This window comes from Microcaecilia unicolor, chromosome 6 (assembly GCF_901765095.1).
Source record: "Microcaecilia unicolor chromosome 6, aMicUni1.1, whole genome shotgun sequence".
NCBI classification, from domain to species: Eukaryota; Metazoa; Chordata; class Amphibia; order Gymnophiona; family Siphonopidae; genus Microcaecilia; species Microcaecilia unicolor.
This window is the reverse complement of record NC_044036.1, coordinates 296,912,294-296,934,065: the sequence shown is the minus strand read 5'-3', so window position 1 is coordinate 296,934,065 and position 21,772 is coordinate 296,912,294. Positions and strand designations below refer to the sequence as shown.

The following is a 21,772-nucleotide window of genomic DNA, read 5'->3' as shown; positions in this document are numbered from 1 at the left end:
GTTCCCTCATAGACCCTGCAGTTGTGTTGCCTTATTATAATTAATTTTATATATAATACTGCTACTCCTCCTACTTCGTGTTTCCTGTGTTACAAGAAATGATTTACTTGGGGGAAAGAGCTCTAGAGCACTCACTACTGTTTATAATTTAAGAGCAGGCGCTCTATTTATAAGTTTTAGGATATTAATTTCTCCACCAATCACCAAAGGTGATAATTGCAATATTGCAATAAATTAAATAAATTAAGTATATATCTGTTGAAATGCAGTATTCTGCACTGCATGATTTGAAAGCATGTACTCAGAGCATGGCACTATACCATATACTCAGAACACAAAGAGACTATACTTTTAGCTTCAGAAAAGGTTTATTTTAAAATACAATTGCACACGAGAGGTAGGTTTTTAAAGAGATCTTTACAGATAATCTGTACTTAAGCCAGGTAGCAGGTCTAGATCAAAAATTTATGACTCACAGAACAGTCTTTTTGTTACAGAGCATGCTGTGGTCCATTGAAGATTGATGAGCCAGAGGCAGGTGGACTGCAGGTCAGGTCCCAAGAGAGAGCAGCAGGTCCCAAGCGAGCTTCCCAAGAGAGAGAGCTGGGCTGTTTCCAGGCTTTTTATAATGTTCCCTGAGTTGTAGTTTGCAGGGGATCTTGGGTATTGTAGTTTGCAGGGGAGCATGGTCACATGTTTCCTGGATATCTGCTGGCAAATGGCTTTTCTATAGCTTGAGGGTTTCAGTCTGCTGTGATAGGTGGAGTTTCTTTTGTCATTTGAGTCATAGGAGTCTCTCAAGCTCATTTTCAAAGCACTTAGCCTCCCAAAGTTCCATAGAAACCTATGGAACTTAGCCTCCCAAAGTGCTTTGAAAATAACCCTATCTGTCTGCTTCAGTTTTTTGTTCTCTAGAGATGTCTTGGTGACCCTCCCAGCCAGCTTTTGTCTCTGTTACGTGTTTGTAATTGACTAGCCCTGCTACCAGAAATTCCCAAGGAAAAGGGGAAAGAAGGTATTGAAATGCAGTTTCAATACATCTTTTAAAAGTTGCATTTTTAATATTGATAAAATCAATAACTCTGCTACATATTTAATTCTGACAGTTGGCTTATACCATAACACCTGAATAGATTTTAGTCAGGAATAACTATATTCGAGTCATGGTTCTCCATGAACCACGTCTTTATGGCCACTGCTAAATTCAAATCAGCTTCTTATATTAGCAATACCAATATCAATTTATTGTTTGTATACCAGTGTATCCCCAAGAAGGGTTCACCGTGGTTTAAAGTGAATCAGTAGATAATTAGAGTTACAGTGGAATACTGCTATAATTTATACAAAAGTTTGTGACCATTTATAAACAGTTGGCAATTTTCTATTAGTTATAACAGCACTATATGAGTGTTAAAGATGTGACCAGTTTACAAACGTTAATCATTGGCATAAGGAGGATGAATCAGTATTACTTAATCAATATCAAAAATCATCATATAGGAAAGCGTTCAGTTTCTTTCTAAAGGAGAGATAGGAGTGTTCCAGACGTATTATAGTAGGTATGGAGTTCCAGAATGGGATGACTATAAACAAAAGTAGGACATTAAAGAGGTGGACATTTTTGACGCTTGGGAGAGGGTTAGCCAAGTATCAGAAAGTGTTGCAGCTGTGCACAGTGTCCAAATACAAAATCTTTAAAGAGATTGATCAGTGTGTCCGAGGTTAGTCCATATTACAGTGTCCAAAATCCTGAACTTTATTTCACATGCTGTAGGCACTTGTGTACTTAGTTTCCAGAAGCTGCCTTATTTTCCACTTCTGTTTAAGTGTTTGATGTTTTACTTGTCCAAGGGCTTTGTCCATCCATCCCCATTAATTCTAGTTTAAAGCCTTTTTCAGTAGGTTAGCCTGTCTGCTCTCGAAGGCATTTTGCCTCTTCTTTGATAGGTGGACACCATCTCTGCTTAGCAGCTCTAAGAAAACTATCCCAAAGTGCTCTCATCAACTCATCCATGCAGCAATGCGTTTATCTACAGAATACAAGCTTCTTTGTCTCCACCTTTACTCTTGACTCCACCTGTGCACCTGTCTGCTTCACTTTTGCTCCCAGTACCAAAGAATCACTTTTGAAATGTTCAGTAGGATGCTTAGTGGCATCATTTGTGCCAACATGGATGAGCAGCATTGAATATTAGTTAGTAGGCTTTTTGAATCTGTGCAGTCTCTCTGTAATGTTTCAGATGTTGGTAACCAGCAGACAGCTCACCTCTTTGAACATCATTTCTGGTTTGCAGAGTGATTCTTCCATACCCCTCAGAAGGTAGTCACCAATCACCACTTCTCTTCATTTCCTAGAGAGGTGTGGTAGCTGTGTTAGTCCACTTTTAAAGGTAATCAATAGAAATCAAACAAAATAAAACATGGAAAATAAGATGATACCTTTTTTATTGGACATAACTTAATACATTTCTTGATTAGCTTTCGAAGGTTGCCCTTCTTCGTCAGATCTGACGCTTATTTCTGATCTGATGAAGAAGGGCAACCTTCGAAAGCTAATCAAGAAATGTATTAAGTTATGTCCAATAAAAAAAGGTATCATCTTATTTTCTTTTCCATGTTTTATTTTGTTTGATTACTATTGATTACCTTCATTTCCTAGACACAGTGGATGCTGATTGTGTAGCTCCAGAGTTTACAAGTTTTGGTTCCTTCTTAATCTGTGATGGTTTCACCTCTTTCACTTCCAGGAAAGGTGGAGTCAAGGTGATGAATTTACTGGCTTTTATATTCTGTGTCCATTTGTCATCTCCTGGTTCAGATTCTCTTCTCTGCATAAGATCTTAGATAATTCAAGAAGCATTTCAGCAATGTAGTTCTCATTGTTATGGACGTTTCTCAGCCTCAACACTTCCTCCTTCTGCTCTGCCACCTGTTTGCTGAGGGAATCCAGCTACAAGCATCTTTCATGTTGAAATGGCTCCACATAATCAATCAGGATATCTGTCAGGTTTTCAAGGTTTCCACAATGAATATGTGCATGAGAATTGTTTGCATGTAGTGCTTCCATTGTAAGCAAATAGATCTTATGCATATTCATGATGGAAATCTTGAAAACCCAACTGTGTTGTGGCCCAAGGACCATGGTTACCCATCCCTAGTGACAATGATGATAGTTTTGGGGACATGATGTTTGCCAGCCATTCTTCTACTGTTCAGGTACCTCAGGTTGCCATAAGCCTGTCTTAGACTTCCAATTAAACAAGTAAAATTAGAACCTTGCAGGTCAATCTCCAGAAGGACTTATCTGTATAATAGCTTTTGATATATGGATAAGTCCCTTATTCCTTCATTTTCAGTAGCACCATACAGATATGCCACCGAAAATTTTCTACAGCTATTTCAGCCCTGTATGTTTACGGCAAGGGTGGAAGAAGGGCATTTTACTTAACTGTTCGGATAACGTCAACTGAGAGACTATTTTTCATTTGGCCATTTTAAGAATATATTAACAGCATTTGTCAATCCCCATTAATATTACTGTGATATAAGCTTGTTAGGGTTACTTATACGGCAGATTGCCCATTTGGAAATTTTGCAAAATACAGCAGCTAGGTTGATTTTCAGAAGATACAGATGGGATAGTGATCCTTATTATTTGAAACGACTGCACTGGTTATCAGTATCAATGAAGCTTTATTTTAAACTGTTGTTTCCAAATTCTACATGGATTGGCACCGGTTTATTTGTCTAATTTCATTTAGTGTTACATCCCTTTGCATCATGTAGGATCAGCGGACGCTTGCAAATTCACTCTTCTGCCTCAGTTAGCTTAGGTTAAAAAGTACACTGAGGAAAACTAAAATGGATGTTGCACCAGAATTATGAAATTTGCTTCCATTGGTAGTATGCACATTGTCTCTTATTTGCAGTTTAGGAAAGTCTTAAAAACGTGGCTGTTTCAGAATTCTTTTTAATAGAATTATGTTGTTATAATTTTGTGGGTTTTTTCCTGGGTTTTATATTTTGAGGTTTTTTTATTGATTTATGATTTTATCTTTTTCTTCTTGATTTGAATATGATTCGCCCTGAGTTCATAGTGGGTTGTGTGGAATATAATAATCTGAATTAAATTAAATATAGCTTCTTTGGCATAAATGATTTCTTAGACCAGAAAAAATGCCACGTGTATTCAGTGCCACTGCCTATCTGGATAGAGGTGCTGAATATATCTTTTACGGTAAATGCCACAGCCAATGTTTTAAAAAATTGTTCGCTTCCATGGCTGAATAGTGAGTGGTTGGTTTTTCCTGCCAGCTCCTCGCCTGTTAAGTCCACGAATGAACTGGAAACAGTTAGGTTAGAACCTATAAGATTTATTAATAGCTGAGTCTTGTTTTAAATGTAGCTAACTCGAAATTAGATTTCATTTCCCCAGGTAAACAGCAAACACAGGGCTCCTGCTACGTGGACGTCCCATGATCCCTGCTGTGAGGGTATGTGCCCTTGGACTACATCGTGGAAGCCAGCACCATGCAGTCCATGGGCATATACACTTGCCTCAAGGTTTATTTCATCACAGAGAGCAACAGATCAACGCTGGAGGACAAACTAGAACATGAAGCAAAGAGAGCCCTTCTATTAAAGGAGAACAGAATCTGACTTCTTGCTTTCTCTCAACAGGGTTTCATTGGTTTCTCAGGCTTATTTGGACTTCCAGGACCTGATGGAGAACAAGTGAGTATTTGCTGAAGAAGTGAACTAAAAGCTTTTACATAGCATCATACTTAGACTCTCTAGTACCCATCACTCTCACCTTGTGTGACTTGGACTAGAATAAGAAAATATAGAGTGATGAATGAAAGCCTTCTATGAAAATGCTAAATATTAACAGTGAGATTGTGAGAAACACTTTATAGGTATGACAATAAAAAACTCAGCATTAAGAACATTGCAAATGGGAAGCTTACATCTAGACACTGCCCCCAAAGGCAAGGAGCAGGATTTATAATCAGCTTGATGTATAAACAGGTTCATTTAACTGTCCATGAATGGTGGAAGTATGGGAGGGTGGGGTGGGAGAATGGATGGTAAATTGAGAGGTTATAATAGTAAAGACCTTCTCCTAATGTTAAATATAATTTGAGATTTGGATGTGGGGTTAGGAATTCTACATATGTTGTTTCACTAGAGCAAAGTAGAATGATACGGTTTGCTTGAATGTATCTTAAGATATGGTTCTGTGTTATATGTATTTTGGAAGTTATTCAGTATAGAAATTTAAACATAAGAACATTACAAAAATATATTTTAATTTATCTTAAGATTCTTAAAAGGTTGGATATCAAATTGTAATGCTAAGGTAGGCCCTACACAAAGCTTAATTATGATTGTTGGAAATAAAGCTTGGATAAGTTATTTTAAAAGGATTAGGTCCCAATGGCAAACCGGGGTCTAAGATATCACTGAACCAGTTCGTTGGAAAATTCAAGTTGCCTCATTCCTTTTCGGACCTGATCTCATAAAACATTCTCACATGATATCATTCAACCAGTACAATCATATTGTATGATCGAAGCTCCCGATGCTCATCACAAACTTTGCATTGTACATATTAAAGATACTGGAAATAAGCAAGACACCATTTGTGTGTGAAAGATAGACAGACTAACTCCTATCCCAGTCACTGTGTAGAAAAGATTTTCAAAAGCTCCTGTTGTAGGATGTCTTGTCAATGATATTTCTTCCTCCAAAGTGCTGGGAAAATTGTATATGTGACGGTGAGCATCTAAATGCCTATCTTTCCTTCTTATATATATGCACATGGGCTTATTTATCTGCATGTGGTGTTTGTGATAGCATTTCAAGGAGAGGGATTTAGTAGTTGTGTGAGCATGTGAAAAACAGGGTAAGGACTGAGGATCTTGTAAGTCTGTTCTGCTCCCCCTTGAAGCACCCCTATTTGTGAAGCAAATTGAGTATTTTAGGGCCCTGTTTACTAAGGCGCGTTAGCGTTTTTAACACGCCTACAATTAGCATGTGCGCTGTTTAGGTGCATATACGGATATTGTAGGTGCGTACACGGTTAATACTCGTACATGGTTATTGTGCGTTAAAAACACTAATGCGTCTATAATGCAGCTTAGTAAACAGGGCCATTAATGTGGACTGTTAAATTGTGATTTAATTGTATTTGTGCATCTTTTCTTTCTAACCCAGACACTTTCTCTGTTTTCTTTTTTTTTTCTTTCTCTCTCTCTATTTCTGACTCAAAGGGGATGTCTGGAGTTCCCGGAAAGAGGGGCAAGATGGGTAGGCCGGTAAAGTTTTTCCTCTTCTTCTCTGTAGACCTTAATGAATTTGGAGACGGGACCTTCCTGCTATCCAGTTCTCTTTCTAGATTTTTAGAACAATGTTAGAAATCTTAGCGTTTCTGTTATCAAAGACCTAAATTCTCTCTTAACTCATTCATTCATTATTTTGAACCACTTTGTCCCAAAAAACTCAAGGTAGGAAAATATACAATCAACAATAATATTGAGTACAACACAAATATCAAAAATATTTCCCTTCTTTGGTACTAAAGTTATTTCTGGCTTTTTAACCAAAAGTGAGTTGTAAGAGACACCAATTTGTGAATGAGCTCTTACGCCTGATAAGATTTTTAAAAATGATAAAGCAGAGTATACCCCCCCCCCCCCCATGCATAGAGATACCTAGAACCAGGTGTGTTTGTACATTCAGGCCTTGATACACAAAGCTAAGCTCCAAAGCTCAACATTCTAATGCATGTGCTAAAAAAATAATGTTACTCCCAATGCAGTAAACTAATGGCATGAAAATTACTGCTGTGTTAAGAAATGTGAGTTGTCAGTTTTGCATACCCAATGTAATGCACTTTAGAGCAATGGCTGTACTTGAATTTTTCCCACGCTTGAAGTGTTACTACATTGGGAGTAAGATGAATATGGGAAAATCTAAAGTGTTGTGCTAAAAAGGAGCACAGTTTATTGCATCGACACTTCAGTTTGTTAGATAAGGTACAGGGCAAAAATGCAGAGATTGAAATAGACAAAAACTGTACAAGAGTCAGACTTTGAAAAGATTCCATTGGAGCTCAAGTTGGCAGTACTGAACACATCTATCCAGCAGAAGTAACTTTTTCATTATTTCTGGTACCTCTGTAAGATTCAGGTTATATTAATCAAAGTACATTGGTGGGAAAATGTTACATTAATCAGAGTACATCGGTAATATAAAATGTTGCACCTTTCAGGGTTAATATGGATTAGTATAGAATCTGCATGCTGAAGAACAGATGAGCCTGAATTTAGAAATTCCTGTGTTTTCTGAAACGTGTGTTTACACAGCTCCGTTGGTAAAGTAACACCAGCCTGACTACATTAGTTGCTCATTTTCTTTGGATATCAAAATCTTCCTTCTGCTTGGATTTCTGAGTGTAGCGTTCCAAATCCTGCAGATTATGTGTTACTTTGGAGCATTGCTGGGGCACAAAAAATAATGAGGCTGATATTCAGCCTGGCTAAGTGCCTCGATCGGACCTAACCCTAGAAATTCAATTCTGGGCTGTTTCCGGTTACCGGCATTGAATATCTGGGAGTTTTTTTTGGGCTGCTCAAACTTAACCAGCTAAGTCAATATTCAATTCTGGCCAGTTAGGGGCTAAAGATAGGACTGTTATTTAGGCAGTCCGATTTGGCCGCTAAACTTAGCCAGCCAGCTTTTGAATATTCACGGATAGCCGGCTATATCGTGAGATTAGCCAGTTAGCCACAATATGCTAAATGTTAATATTCAGCAAAGATGGCCAGCTATCTTGCGCTGAATATTAGTGCTTAGCCAGATAAATGCTATTTGGCTGGCCAGGAGCCGTTCCTGGCCAGTTAAATAGTTCTGAATATTGGCCAGAATGTGTGTAATCCCCATATATTTAATTGAGCATCTACATGAAAATCATAAAATGAATACCATCTTCTCCTGCCCCAGCTGTAGAACACATGGAGGTGCATTTTCAAAGCACTTAGGGGTATGTTTACTAAGGTGCATTAGCGTTTTTAACGCGCCTGTAACTTTAAGGTGTGTTAAACACTAATGCACCTATACATTTCTATGAATGCTTTAGCGTTTAACACACGTACACCATTTATGTGTATTAAAAACGCTAATGCGCCCATAGCACTGCTTAGTAAACCTAGCCCTAAGACTTACAAAGTTGCTTGGAGGGACATAATGGCATTTGGTCATGGGAGGAGCCAGCATTCGTAGTGCACTGGTCTCCCTGACATGCTAGGACACCAACCGAGCACCCTATGGGGCACTGCAGTGGACTTCACAAATTGCTCCCAGGTGCATAGCTCCCTTACCTTCAGTGCTGAGCCCCCCCCCCCCCAGAACCCACTCCCCACAACTGTACACCACTACCATAGCCCTAAGGGGTGAAGGGGGGCATCTATATGTGGGTACAGTGGGTTTCGGGTGGGTTTTGAAGGGCTCATATTTACCAGCACAAGTGTAACAGGTAGGGGGGATGGGCCTGGGTCCACCTGCCTGAAGTGCACTGCACCCACTAAAACTGCTCCAGGGACCTACATACTGCTGTCATAGAGCTGGGTATGACATTTGAGGCTGGCATAGAGGCTGGTAAAAACAAATTTTACATTTTTTTGTTTAAGGTGGGAGGGGGTTGATGACCACTGGGGAAGTAAGGGATGGTCATCCCCGATTCCCTCAGGTGGTCATCTGGTCAGTTTGGGCACCTATTTGAGGCTTGGTCGTGAAAAAAAATGGGCCAAGTAAAGTCAACCAAATGCTCGTCATGGACGCCCTTCTTTTTTCCATTATCGGCCGAGGACGCCCATCTCTTAAGCACGCCCCAGTCCCACCTTCGCTACGCCTCCGACACGCCCCGGTGAACTTTGGTCATCCCCGCAATGGACTGCAATTGAGGGCGTCCAAAATCGGCTTTCGATTATGCCAATTTGGGCGACCCTGAGAGAAGGACGCCCATCTCCCAATTTGTGTTGGAAGATGGGCGCCTTTCTTTTGAAAATGCCCCTGACAATAACCTATGGAACTTTGTAAGTCTAAGGGGCCCTTTTTCTAAGCCACGTAAGCGCCTACACGTACCCAAAATATGTTAATTCCAAGTTACTGCCCAGCTACTGCGTGGCCTGGGTGGTAATTTCATTTTTTTATGCGCATCCACTACGTGCGCCGGAAAATATTTTTTATTTTCTGTCACGTGAGCGGTAATCGGCATTTGAATGTGCATTGACCATTACTGCCTGGTTAATGCGTGAGACCGTACCACTAAGTCAATGGCCAGTGGTAAGGTCTCAGACCCAAATGGACACGCGCCAATTTTCATTTTGCCGCACATCCATTTTCGGTCCCCAAAAAAGGCATTTTTTACAGGTGCACTGAAAAATGATTCTGCGCGTGTCCAAAACACGCACCTATACTACTGCAGGCCATTTTCAGTGCATCTTAGTAAATGGACCCCTAATTACCTTGAAAATGACCCCACAGTCTCAGGATAAATTATTACAGGTGGAAAATGGCTATACGCTATTGTATAAATGGTACTTTATGCCAAACAGACTTTATTAAGAGTTATCCTAACATAGATAATGCATGTTGATGTAAATGTGGGAATAAGTTCAATGTGATGCAATTACACTGACGGGTTCATCGCATTAGTTACGAAGATAACTGGTGTAGTGCTTCCTTGAATCTAAAAATCATTCCAATACACCAATAGTGTCTCTCCTTTATTGAAGTCTTGTGGCTGCCTTTACATGCAAGAGTATTATTTAAAGCATTATGTTTTGTTCATAAAGTGAACTTTGTAAGTCTAAGTGCCTTGAAAATTAGCCCCATGGACTCGCTCCCTATCCTTTATCTTTACAACTGAAACATTGGTCTGCTACTACTGAAAATGTGCATTGTTCCAGAGACAGTTGCATGTTATTTTTTTCCTTCCCCTAAGGGGTTGAAGTATAGTAGGCATTGGAAGCCATCTTTTTCTGTTGAATCTGTCTCTATTTCGAATGACCTGCCTTTGGAACTTATGTCTACTGGTTCTTTTTAATTTTTATTGTGAAGTTTTATATTTATTAGTTTAATCAGTAGGTATTGCTGTTTCTTTTTTGATTTGATATAAAAACCTAATATTGTATATTTTGTATTTCTTCTGCTTTGTAAGCTACCTAGGACCATTTGCTTGGATTAAGCGGCATATAAATTTAAGCTAAGATAAATGCCAAACACTGTCAGGAATGTAGAATCTTTAATAACTTACCATATCACCACCACACACATAGAGGTTGCAGAGACATGGAGGATACGCCTTATCACAGAATTTGGAATATTTATTTAATTAGATTGACTGTGTTAAGATGGGATAGCTTGTTCAGAGTGAGAAGGTGTGGGCACCTTATTATAACCCACTATAACTTTACTTTGGATAGTCCATTTGTGTTACAAAAGCTATCACAGCTGTAAGTTTGAACTGACTAAGAGGCTCTTGGGAGAGGAGGAATTAAGAAGGATAGTTCTTTGGGTTTAGTTAAAAAGAAAATAATGGATAAAATGTGAATCTGTGTTGTGCTGTTAAGATATTTCTGTATCTGTACATTGCTGTTAAAATGTGACTGAATAAAAATTTAAATGGGGGGAAAAAAGAGAAAATTGCCTATTTGGTTCAATCCCGGCAGAGTCCATATTCCAGGGTTTAAAATGTTTCTTGGAGCTTTCATCCTATATAATAATTCTCACCGCCAACAGGATGTGCTTGGGACCATGCCTGCCGGAAGTGGTCTGCTAGGCAGGCACGCACTGACCTCAGTGACATCAGTACCAGACAATTTGGCAAAGCAAAACAATCTGAGTACTGGCCATTAGGACACAGGGTTGATAGGAGAGTTTTAAAAAACTGAAGGAACCGAAAGTATTAAATGGGGGGAGGGGGGGGAGTTCTGAACGACTGAAAGACATGAACATTTGGGAAAGGAAAACAATCTGAATGCTGGCCATTAGGACACAGGGTAGATAGGAGAGTTTTAAAAGACTGAAGGAAACAAAAGTGTTAAACTGGAGAAGGGGGGGAGAGTTGTGAACGACTGAAACACATGCAAATTTGGGACAGGAAAACAATCTCAATGCTGGCCATTAGCATACAGGGTACATAGGAGAGTTTTAAAAGACTGAAGGAACCAAAAGTGTTCGGGGGGGGGGGGCAAGTTCTGAATGAATGAAAGAAATGAAAATTTACGAGAGGAACACAATCTGAATGCCGGGCATTTGTACACAGGGTAGATAGGACACTTTTTTTAAAAAATGAAGGACGTGAAATTATTACATCTTGGGGGAGGGGTGAGGAGGAAAGCGGTGGGGTATCCGGATACTGGGCGTTAGGGCCACGGGGGTACATAGACTTTTGAAAGCCTTAAGGAACCCAAAGTGTGGGAAGGAGGAGGAAAAGGAGGGGAGGGAACGGGGTGAGGGGCATTAGGAACAGGGAAGGGGGCCCTGTCACACACTCTCATTCTCACACACACACTGTCACACAGACAGTCTCACTCTGTCACACACCCGCACATTCACTCTGGCTCTCTCTCTCAAACATACACACTCCCAGGAAAACCTTGCTAGTGCCCGTTTCATTCGTTCCAGAAACGGGCCTTTTTTACTAGTGTTGTTATAAAATGCACCACTGATACTCCTTTCAAATTGTTTCTGTCCAGATGACATTTTCCCGTGCATTAAACATCGCTGATGGTCATTCTGATAATATTTTTCTTGATGTCTTATATGGAGCCAAGTTCCTTTGCTTTCTGGCATTTGCTTAAAAAAAACAAAACAATGCTTTTGTTTCTTACTTCTTGTAGGGTTTTCCAGGAGATTGGGGAGAGAGGGGACCTCCAGGAATAGATGGAAACCCGGTAAGTAACAGAATGCCTCAAACTTCAAACAATAGAAAATGTCAATTCTGAGAATAGTCTGGATCAAAGTCAGTCTGAAAAGGACACTCAGAAATGGGATAAACACAGGAGATCTTTCGTTGCAAGCAAGTAGCAGTAAAGCCTGAGATCAAATAGGTCTATGACACTGCTTCAACTACTGCAACATTCCCAGTGAACCATTTCAGTCTGTTAAGATCCTGCTGTATTTATTATTTTATTGCATTTGTATCCCACATTTTCCCACCTATTTGCGGGCTCAGTGTGGCTTACAATACATTGTGAATGATGGAAATACAATTAGTCACAGTACGATTATGGGTTACATTGTGAAGAGTAATGGAAAGACAAAGTCAAAGTCAAAATATCATCTGGGAATAGAACAATGGAATGTAACAATGGGGAAATGATAGGGCGATAGAACAATAGCAAGAGAACATTAGGGTATAACAATTTTATCTGTGGGTAGAGTTTTAAGTGTGGTGAAAGTATAGGGGAAGAGAATTCAGAAGAGAGTGTATTGGTGCTTTTCTTTTAGTGTGTATGGATTCATGTGTTTTGGTCTTCGCAGTAAATATTCTCAAAGAGATGAGTCTTCAATAGTCTGCGGAAGTTGGTTAATTCGTAGATCGTTTTCAGGTTGCGTACTGTACTGTGCTGCACTCATATAACCCCTCTTCTGATGTCATTTCATTGGCTCACTATCCATATCTGAATGCAGTTCAAACCTCTCTCACTTACTTACAAGTGCATTCTTTCTGCAGCTCCCCATTACCTCTCCTTTTCACTCAACTCAGGAACTCATTCACCTGGTAAGACACTCTTATCTGTGCCCTTCCTCCACCACCAGCTCCAGACTCTTCTGCAGTACACCTTGAATACTATTTATTTGGATTTTAGCTCTCACCTTTTTCAGCAGTAGCTCAAGGTGAGGAACATTCAGACACAGTAGGTATTTCCCTGTCCCCAGAGGCTCACAATCTAACCCCCCCCCCCTTTTTTTACAAAGCAGTGCTAGCGGCTGCCAGTGCGGTGGTGCCGACACAGCCCATTCAAAGTGAATGGGCCCTGTTGGCATTACCGTGCAACTTTGTAAAGGTGGGGGAGGGGGAGGGAGGGGTAGGGTAAGTTTGTACCTGAGGTAGCGGAGGGTTGAGTGACTGTCCAGAGCTCAAAAGAAGCAACTTCCCTGGTTGTCAGTCTGGTGCTCAGATCACCAGGTTACAACTCCACTTCCCCGAGTCAATATATCACGTTCCCTTCTACTTCTACTTAAATCCAGACTAAGAGCCCTATTTTATGGAGCTGTTTTTAAATCTTAACCCCTTATTCTCCTACTTATACCCATGTTGCTTTGTAATCATTTCCCATAACAAATGAAACCCTTTAATCATTTATTTATCCTGTTTGGCTTGAATAGGTTGCAAGCTGTGTGTTGCAGGGCCTCTCTCTCTTACATAAAGCACTGCATACGTCTAGTAACACTATTGAAATAATAAGTAGTAGTAGACCTCTTTATATTTTGTTTTACTCTATTTCTTGCTACTTTTCTATCCCCCTGCCCTTGTTTCTGTTTGAATTATTTCTTCTTTCTATCTTTGTATAGTCTTTTATCTGCCTTTACTATCCTATGTTGTGTACTGTTTTTCATATCTCTGATATCCTCTCTTTCTATTCTCCTTTCCCTTTATCCATGTTCCTTCCTCTCTGTATGTATTTCTTCATCTTGTCTTTCTTCTCTCCAGATACTTACAGTAAGGTTTCTTTTTTTATCACTGTCTTCTCCTGTGAATAAAATCAGGCTCAAACACACGACTACAGATGCTGCAACAGAAGGAAAAAGGAATCCTGTGTTTGGAATCTTATCTCATTCTTTAACAAAATCGTGGAAGTTAGAAATGGGGCTGTTCCTTTCCATTCCTCATGTCCTGTAAACAGTGATCATTTATTTGCCTGTGTGTTTCTACAAATCGGTAACCGTGTTTATTTTTATCTCCTTTTAGGGCGAATTAGGTGCTCTTGGTCCCCATGGAGTTGTTGGACTCATTGTAAGTATAAAAATAAACTGGATTCTGGCATCTGGTAATTTAATTCTCGCAGTGATTAGAATGTTTAATCTGGAAGTGCATAAGGAAGCTCAAGATACTTTATGGAGAAAACCAGCTGTACTTCACAAAAAAAGAATGAAAGGCTCTAAGATGCATCACTACTGATCAAGAGATAAAGGTCATAAGAGGACCCTCTGAAAATAAGATACACAGAATACCCTAAAGTGAACTCTGAGTGCTCCCTGTTATGAGAGGCGATCAGAACTAAGGACCAGCTCCACGAAGACCTACAAGTTTGCATCTTTTATTTGCGTAACATTCTTTGCCTGTGCTATATAAAAACTTACGAGGTCTTTTTACAAAGGCTCGCTGAAAAATGGCTTGCGGTAGTGTAGGTGTGGGTTTGGGGTGCGCGCCGATCCATTTTTCAGCGCACCTGTAAAAAATGCCTTTTTAAAATTTGTGCCAAAAATGGATGTGCGGCAAAATGGAAATTGCCGCGCGTCCATTTTGGGGTCTGAAACCTTACCGCCACCCATTGACCTAGTGGTAAAGACTCATGCGGTAACCAAGCGGTAATGAACTACTTGGGCCAAATACCACTTGGCGTGCGTCTGTTACGTGCGCCCGAAAATAAAAAATATTTTTGGACGTGCATGTCAGACACACGCCAAAAATGAAATTACCACAAGAGCCACACAGTAGTCGGGTGGTAACTCCATTTTGGTGCATGTTGGACACGTATAGACACACAGCTTAGTAAAAGGGCCCCCCAGTTTATTAAAATTTTCTGAATTGCTTTTTTTAAACATGTAAGTCAAAGAGGGGCATAATTGAATGAAAACATCTATCTCCATGGGCGTTTATCTCCGAGAACGGGTCCGTGAAGGGGCAGACCAAACCGTATTTTCGCAAAAAATAGACGTCCATGTTTTATTCGACAATTTGTGAGCTGGGCGTTTTTGTTTTTCAGTGATAATGGAAAATGAAAGCGCCCAGCTCAAAAACAAATAAATCCAAGGCATTTGTTCGTGGGAGGGGCCAGGAGTCGTAGTGCACTGGTCCCCCTCACATGCCAGGACACCAACCGGGCACCCTAGGGGGCACTTTTACAAAAACAAAAAAAAAAGGTAAAAGAGCTCCCAGGTGCATAGCACCCTTCCCTTGTGTGTTGAGCCCCCCCAAATCCCCCTCAAAACCCACTGCCCACAAGTCTACACCATTACTATAGCCCTAAGGGGTGAAGGGGGGCACCTACATGTGGGTACAGTGGGTTTGGGGGGGTTGGACGACTAAGCATTAAGCAGCACAATTGTAACATGTAGGGGGGGATGGGCCTGGGTCCACCTGCCTGAAGTCCACTGCACCCCCTAACAACTGCTCCAGGGACCTGCATACTGCTGCCAGGGAGGTGGGTATGACATTTGAGGGTGAAAATAAAAAGTTGTGAAACATTTTTTGTGGTGGGAGGGGGTTAGTGACCACTGGGGGAGTCAGGGGAGGACATCCCCGATTCCCTTTGGTGGTAATCTGGTCATTTAGGGCACTTTTTGGGGCCTTATTCGTGAAAAAACAGGGTCCAGGAAAAGTGCCCTAAATTCTAGCTACAAACGCATACTTTTTTTCCATTATCGGCGAAAGGCGCCCATCTCTCCTTGGCCGATAACCACGCCCCAGTTCCACCTTCGCCACGCCTCTGACACGCCCCCCTCAACTTTGTACGCTTCCGCGATGGAGTGCAGTTGAAAACATCCAAAATCGGCTTTCCATTATACCGATTTATTCGTTTTTGTGAGATAAACGTCTATCTCCCGATTTGGGTCGAAATCTAGGCGTTTTTCTCTTTCAATTATAAGGTGGAAAGTGATGTACAATATTATTAAAATCAGTTAAGAAAGGAATGCCATTAACCAATAGGAAAGAACTCAGTCATATCAAGAACAATCACATCACTCTTTCCTAAACTGCAAGGGGCTACCTGCCATCACTGGTGGATTCCCTACACTAAGTACAGGAATAAGCTGTAGTACAGAAATAAGTTTTTTAACTCCCCTCCTGCCCCACCCCCACAATAAAGCAGATAACTGTTTTTACTGCAAGATGAGAGGGTGACCTTCTCTGTATCAAATTAAGGACCAGACACTTCAGAACTGACAAGCATAGGAACCAGCTCTGTGGATGCTTGAGCACCCCCAATATTGAACAAACTCCTTGACGTATGTCCAGGGAAAGGTAATTTTCATAGGGTTTAGCATCCTCAGTAATTTTGAAAAAGTTGGCTCCTTTGCTGACAAGGATGGACTCTGAGACCTAGGCTTCGTAACACTGTCCACTGCCTGCCATTCTAACACATCAACCTGTCTTCCCCTTCATATTTTCATTAGAATGCATTTTGATTCACTTATATTTATTGATGTCATCTTTTGGTTGTTCTGTTTGGACCTACGGAAGGGAGCGCCAGATCCTGAAAGCTAGGTCAAGAAATGTATTAAGTTAGTCCAGTAAAATGGTATCACTATATCAGCCCAGCCCTCGGGACACACCCAGTCATTCAGGTTTTCAGGATATTCAAAATGGATTTGCATGAGGCAGGTATGCATATACTATCTCCATTGTTGGCAAGTCTATCTCATTCATATTCATTGTGGGCATCCTGAAAACTCGCTGGATGTGTCCCAAGGACAGGGTTGAGAAACCATGCTATATATTAGGGCTTCTCAAGCCTGTACTGGGAACTGCACCACATGTTGGGTTTTCAGGAAATCCACAATGAAGAAGCAGGAGATCAGTTTGCATATATTGGAGACCAAATGCATGCAAATTGATCCCATGCATATTCTTTGTGGATAAGAACAAATTTAAAAGTGAGCACAAAAACAAAACAAGAAATTACATTTTTACTGAAAAAAATATATGAACTTTGGTAGTCGTTTGACATTGACTACCGAAGATGCGTTTGAGATGCGTTTTTAAATTTCTTTTTGATAGCATCTAAGTGTTTCTATTCATGGTTCTGTTTGAAAGAGTCTATCTCCGTTTGACTCCTGATGCAGGTGCATGAGCGCCAAAGCAGGGCCCATGTCCTCAAAGTGAAAGTGTCTGTTTTGATGGTAAAACTCTGAGGAAACCCTTTCTTATCAAATGAACCTAAGCACAGAAACCTGGTTTTGTCTCGGTTTAGTTTAAGCCATTGGGCCAAGATCCAATCTTCAATCACTTGTTCACACTGAGATTTCATTCAATGTCCAGTCACCTATACATCTGTGTATATCAAAAACGAAGCATTAAATTTATCCAAAGCTATTCCCAGGTATTGGATTAATACGTTGAACAGAGATGGAAATAGAGGAGAACCCTGAGAGAACCCCACATTTGGCTCTCCAGGTGGCTGAGAAACTATCTATTTTCTTTACATTGTAATTCCAGGTAGAGAGAAAACCCTTGAACCAATATAATACTCTACCCTGAATGCATATGCTGCTCAACCTGGCCAACATGAGAACCTGGTCAACCAGGTCGAAAGCACAGGAAAGATCAAACTGAATAACAATTAAATTCCGACCTTGGCTTAGCAAAGATTTTCCTTGTGCAATAATAGAACCCACCACCGTTTCAGTACTATAACTCTTTCGAAAACAAGACTGTGATGATGGATGCAAAATGCTGTATCTCTTCATGTAATTTTCCAAAAACTTGGTAACATGACCCTCCATAATTTTCATAAACAATGGGACAGATGCAACAGGGCGATAATTACTCATTGCTTGTAAATTCCCTCTAGGATGTTTAGGAATTGGTGTTAAAACAAGGCACCCCCAATTTGTTGGAAAAAGGCCCTCATCCAGACAACCATTCAACCATGTGGTCATTGCAGTTAGAAAGGCAGTGCTAAGATCGTTCATTAAATGAACTGGGCATAAGTCCAAACTTAAATTAGATTTTGCTTACCAAGCTAACAGAAGCTTAAACTTTCCCATATACGATCCCCCAGGGGAACCAATTGACCCACTCACTACATCAAGTTGCAAAGTGCTACTTGATTAGAAATAGAACTATTCAAACTCAGCTACAATCAAGTAGCACTTTCTAATCAAGTTGCAAAGTGCTACTTGATTAGAAATAGAACTATTCAAACTCAGCTACAAAGTACAAAGCCAGTTCATCGGCTGTAGGAGTGTTAAGACCAGATTCTAACATTAAATGATCAACATCTGTAAGGCTGTCCACTAAGTTGAACAACCTTTGTACACTTAAACGAGTAGTACCCACCAGTGCGGGATAATATTCCCTTTTTCTTTTAGTAGTAGTATGTTTGTATAAAGAAATCATTGAACGCCAACTATTTTTAGGATCTAAGGTGGGAGTTATCCTCCAAGCCCTTTCACGCTTCCTGCATTCCTGTTTCAAAATCAGCAACTCAAGAGTCAAACCATTTCTCTGATTTCCTAAGTACCTTAGATTTGACTTTGAGTGGAGAAATTTCATCCAGAATGGCTATTACTTATTCGTTCCAGTTCGAGAACATAATCCTCTTCAGAAGTAGAATCAACCAATGCATTTATTTTATCCCAAAACAGGGAGGAATCAATTTTCCCTCTAGTCCTTCTAACACCTTCTACCTTATTTCTACCAATATTATTATCTTTCCAAAAAACAGTGGTGTGTTAGACTATCTCTGAAATGCTTTGACGTTCCCATGCATACCTCCTACCCATCCCCACCCTGTTAGACTGTCAATGAAATGCTTGGATGTTTTACTTATATATACTGTCGTCTACCACATTTGCTTATTTCCGATCTGACGAAGAAGGGCAACCTTCGAAAGCTAATCAAGATATCATCTTATTTTCTTTTCCAAAAAATAATAAAATCAAATAAAAAAAATGATCTGTCCAAGGAACTTGAGTACAAGAATCAAAGCATAACGTACAAGACTGAGTATTAGCCATTGCCTAAATATCCAGTAAATGATCCTTCTCATACCTTATGTAGCTGAAAGGAGATTAAACTAAATAAACCATGTTTTCTTTCTTCCCCAAAATCATACAACACTGTGTAGCCTCTAATATGAAACCTACACATATACTTTGATTCTCACTAAACAAATAGCTCCAAACCACCGGTGATAGAACATAGTGTTCCTGTGTTATGAATTAGCCACGAGTGTCTTTTTGTTCTTGCAGTAAAGAGCAGAATTAGAAGAAACAGAGTCTGCCTGGAGTGTAATTAGCTATATGGATAAGTTTGAATAAACAGTTTCCTACAAGAAGCCTTTATACCATCAAGCATGAAAAGGAGTCTGTATTAACACAGCTTACATTTTCCAACTCACACTTGAGGTGTAACAGAAATTTTCTTTCAGCATAAACATTTCTCTTTATGCATATAAAGGAATCCAGTTTTCTTGCTGGTTTCCACAATCACTGATGTCTCTTTCTAAAAAAAAAAAAAAAAAGAGAAGTCCAAGCCTTATTTATTTGACACTTGAAGGGTTCATGTTTTAATTTACGTGTACCTCATAAAGGCTAACTGTGCCACAAGTATTTTTGGATACGGATTTTAGATCCATCATTCACCTTATGCCTATTAACTTTGGGGCTCATTTTCAAAAGAGAAAAACGTTTAAAAAGTGGCATAAACCAGCAGATGGATGTTTTTCTTGCCAAAACGTCCAAATCGTTTTTTTTCCAAGCCCATTTCCCAGACATTTTTCTATGCTGTTCCATCAGCAGTGCGTCCAAATCTCAAGGGGGGGGGGGGGGGGGTGTTAAGGGCAAGATTTGGACATTCCTAAGCCATAATAGAACAAAACAAAAACATCCGGGACTAGAACTTTGAACTAGACGTTTTAATAATGACAAAAAGCCACTAAAATTACCCTAAATGACTAGGGGGCCCTTTTACCAAGCTGCAGCATAAGGGGGCCTGCACTGTCGTCGGTGCATGTTTTTCACACATGCCAAGGCCCCCTTTTACCGCAGCGGGTAAAAGGCAAGTCTTTCATTCCTGCAGGAAATGGCCTTGCGGCAAATAAAGCACTTGCTGTGCAGCCATTTCAGGGGGAGCCCTTACCGCCCCTCATTGAGGTTGCGGTAAGGGCTCCTGGCTAACTGGGCAGTGCCAGTACACCCCGGCGCTACAAAAATAAATACATTTTTGTAGCACCAGATATGACGGTGCGCTAGGGGTGGGAAGTACCGCCAGGGTTGTAGGAGGTGTAGTACATATTTTTGGCAGGGTTTGTTTGTATTAATCTATACAGTTTTATGTTTAGTATAAATTAGATGCCTACATCAAAAAGATGCTCCAGCTGACTCATTTCTAAATAACAAGATCAAAACTATCCATAATGCTAATTTTTCTTACCAAAGTACCAAACTCTGGAACTCATTACCCAAGTATATCAGACAGTTGATTATATGTCATTTAGAAGTTTACTTAAAGCCCACTTCTTTAGATCTGTGTTCAGCTAATATGAAAATAATTTTTTTTTTAATAGTTGTGTTCTTGAACTAACATTAATTGTCTTGTAATGCTTCTTCTTAATTTGTTATGTAAGCCGCATTGAACCTGAGCTTTCTTGGGAAAATGCGGGGTAGAAATGTCATAATAAATAAATCAAATACAGTTTTTAAAAATGCAGTCGGATTAGTAAATATGCAATTAGTAGGCAGCTGTCAATGAAGTGCAACGTCATTATTTTCAGAATGGTAAAAAATGCCTTCCAGGGATAACAAAGAGAATAAGGGTTTAGAGCTCTGTCCTTCGCTATATAATTATGCTTAGTGGATTTGTGCAATTTTTTTTTGCTCTTACCAGGGTGATATGGGAGCTGTGGGACCCATAGGCTTCCCAGGACCAAAAGGACTAAAGGTAAAAGTTATTGATAAGAAATTTGCCTTTCTGTACTCAAAACTAATGTGTACAGCCAGAGCCATTCTTAAAGTGAGGAGGATACAAATTGGGGTGATGGCCCTGGCATGGTAGCCTTTCCTCCAATGGCGGGGAAAACAGAAGAACAGTAACCCTTGTAGACACACAGACCAAACAGTCACAACAAGGGTGACAAAGGAAAGGGCAGCAAACGATGTCCAAAATAACACCTTTGTTTCAATAAAGGTGTTATTTTGGACATCGTCTGCTGTCCTTTCCTTTGTCAGCCTTCCCCCCAACATCAGGTATTATTCTGAAGTGCCTGTGTACATGTGCACAGTCTCTTTTGTTCCTATTCCTCAATACTTAGGAGGTGGTATCTCAGGGAAGAAGGACCCCATTCCAGATGAATCATCCAAGGTCCCTGCACCTCTGTAAGGGTCAGCCTTGTGCATAGCCCAGATCAAAACAGGAGATGTTAGAGTGGGCATTGTATTTTTCTACAGCAGAAGATGTAATGCAGCCTAACAATTTATATGTATTTAGTTGAGGTATTTTCAGTAGTAGCTTATGATAAGGTACAGTACACTCAGATACAGTGGACGTTTCCCTGTCTCCAGAGGATTTGCACTCTGAGGCAGGGGCGTAGCCAGACTTCAGCAGGAGGGGGGTCCAGAGCCCGAGGTGAGGGGGCACATTTTACCCCCCCCCCCCGGCACCACCGCCCCCCCTGCCACCGCCATCACCACCACCACCACCTTCGCCCCCCCCCCCCCGGCGTCAACCTTTTCGACCCCCCCTTCCCCCCGCCGCCAACCCGCCGTCGCCGTCGGGTACCTTTACTGGCAGGGGTCCCCAACCCCCGCCATCCAA

The 21,772-nt window shown here is 40.5% G+C and overlaps 1 protein-coding gene across 1 annotated transcript in view; it reads left to right on the top strand.

The window, feature by feature from the left end:
- LOC115473204 (collagen alpha-1(XXVII) chain B-like) overlaps positions 1–21,772 on the top strand; it is a 252,306-nt gene that overhangs the window by 86,103 nt on the left and 144,431 nt on the right. Inside the window, exons 11-15 of the mRNA XM_030207971.1 lie at positions 4,681–4,734; positions 6,273–6,317; positions 11,907–11,960; positions 13,982–14,026; positions 20,846–20,899. Coding sequence (XP_030063831.1) covers positions 4,681–4,734; positions 6,273–6,317; positions 11,907–11,960; positions 13,982–14,026; positions 20,846–20,899 — 252 coding nt within the window. The remainder of the gene's footprint in view (positions 1–4,680; positions 4,735–6,272; positions 6,318–11,906; positions 11,961–13,981; positions 14,027–20,845; positions 20,900–21,772) is intronic.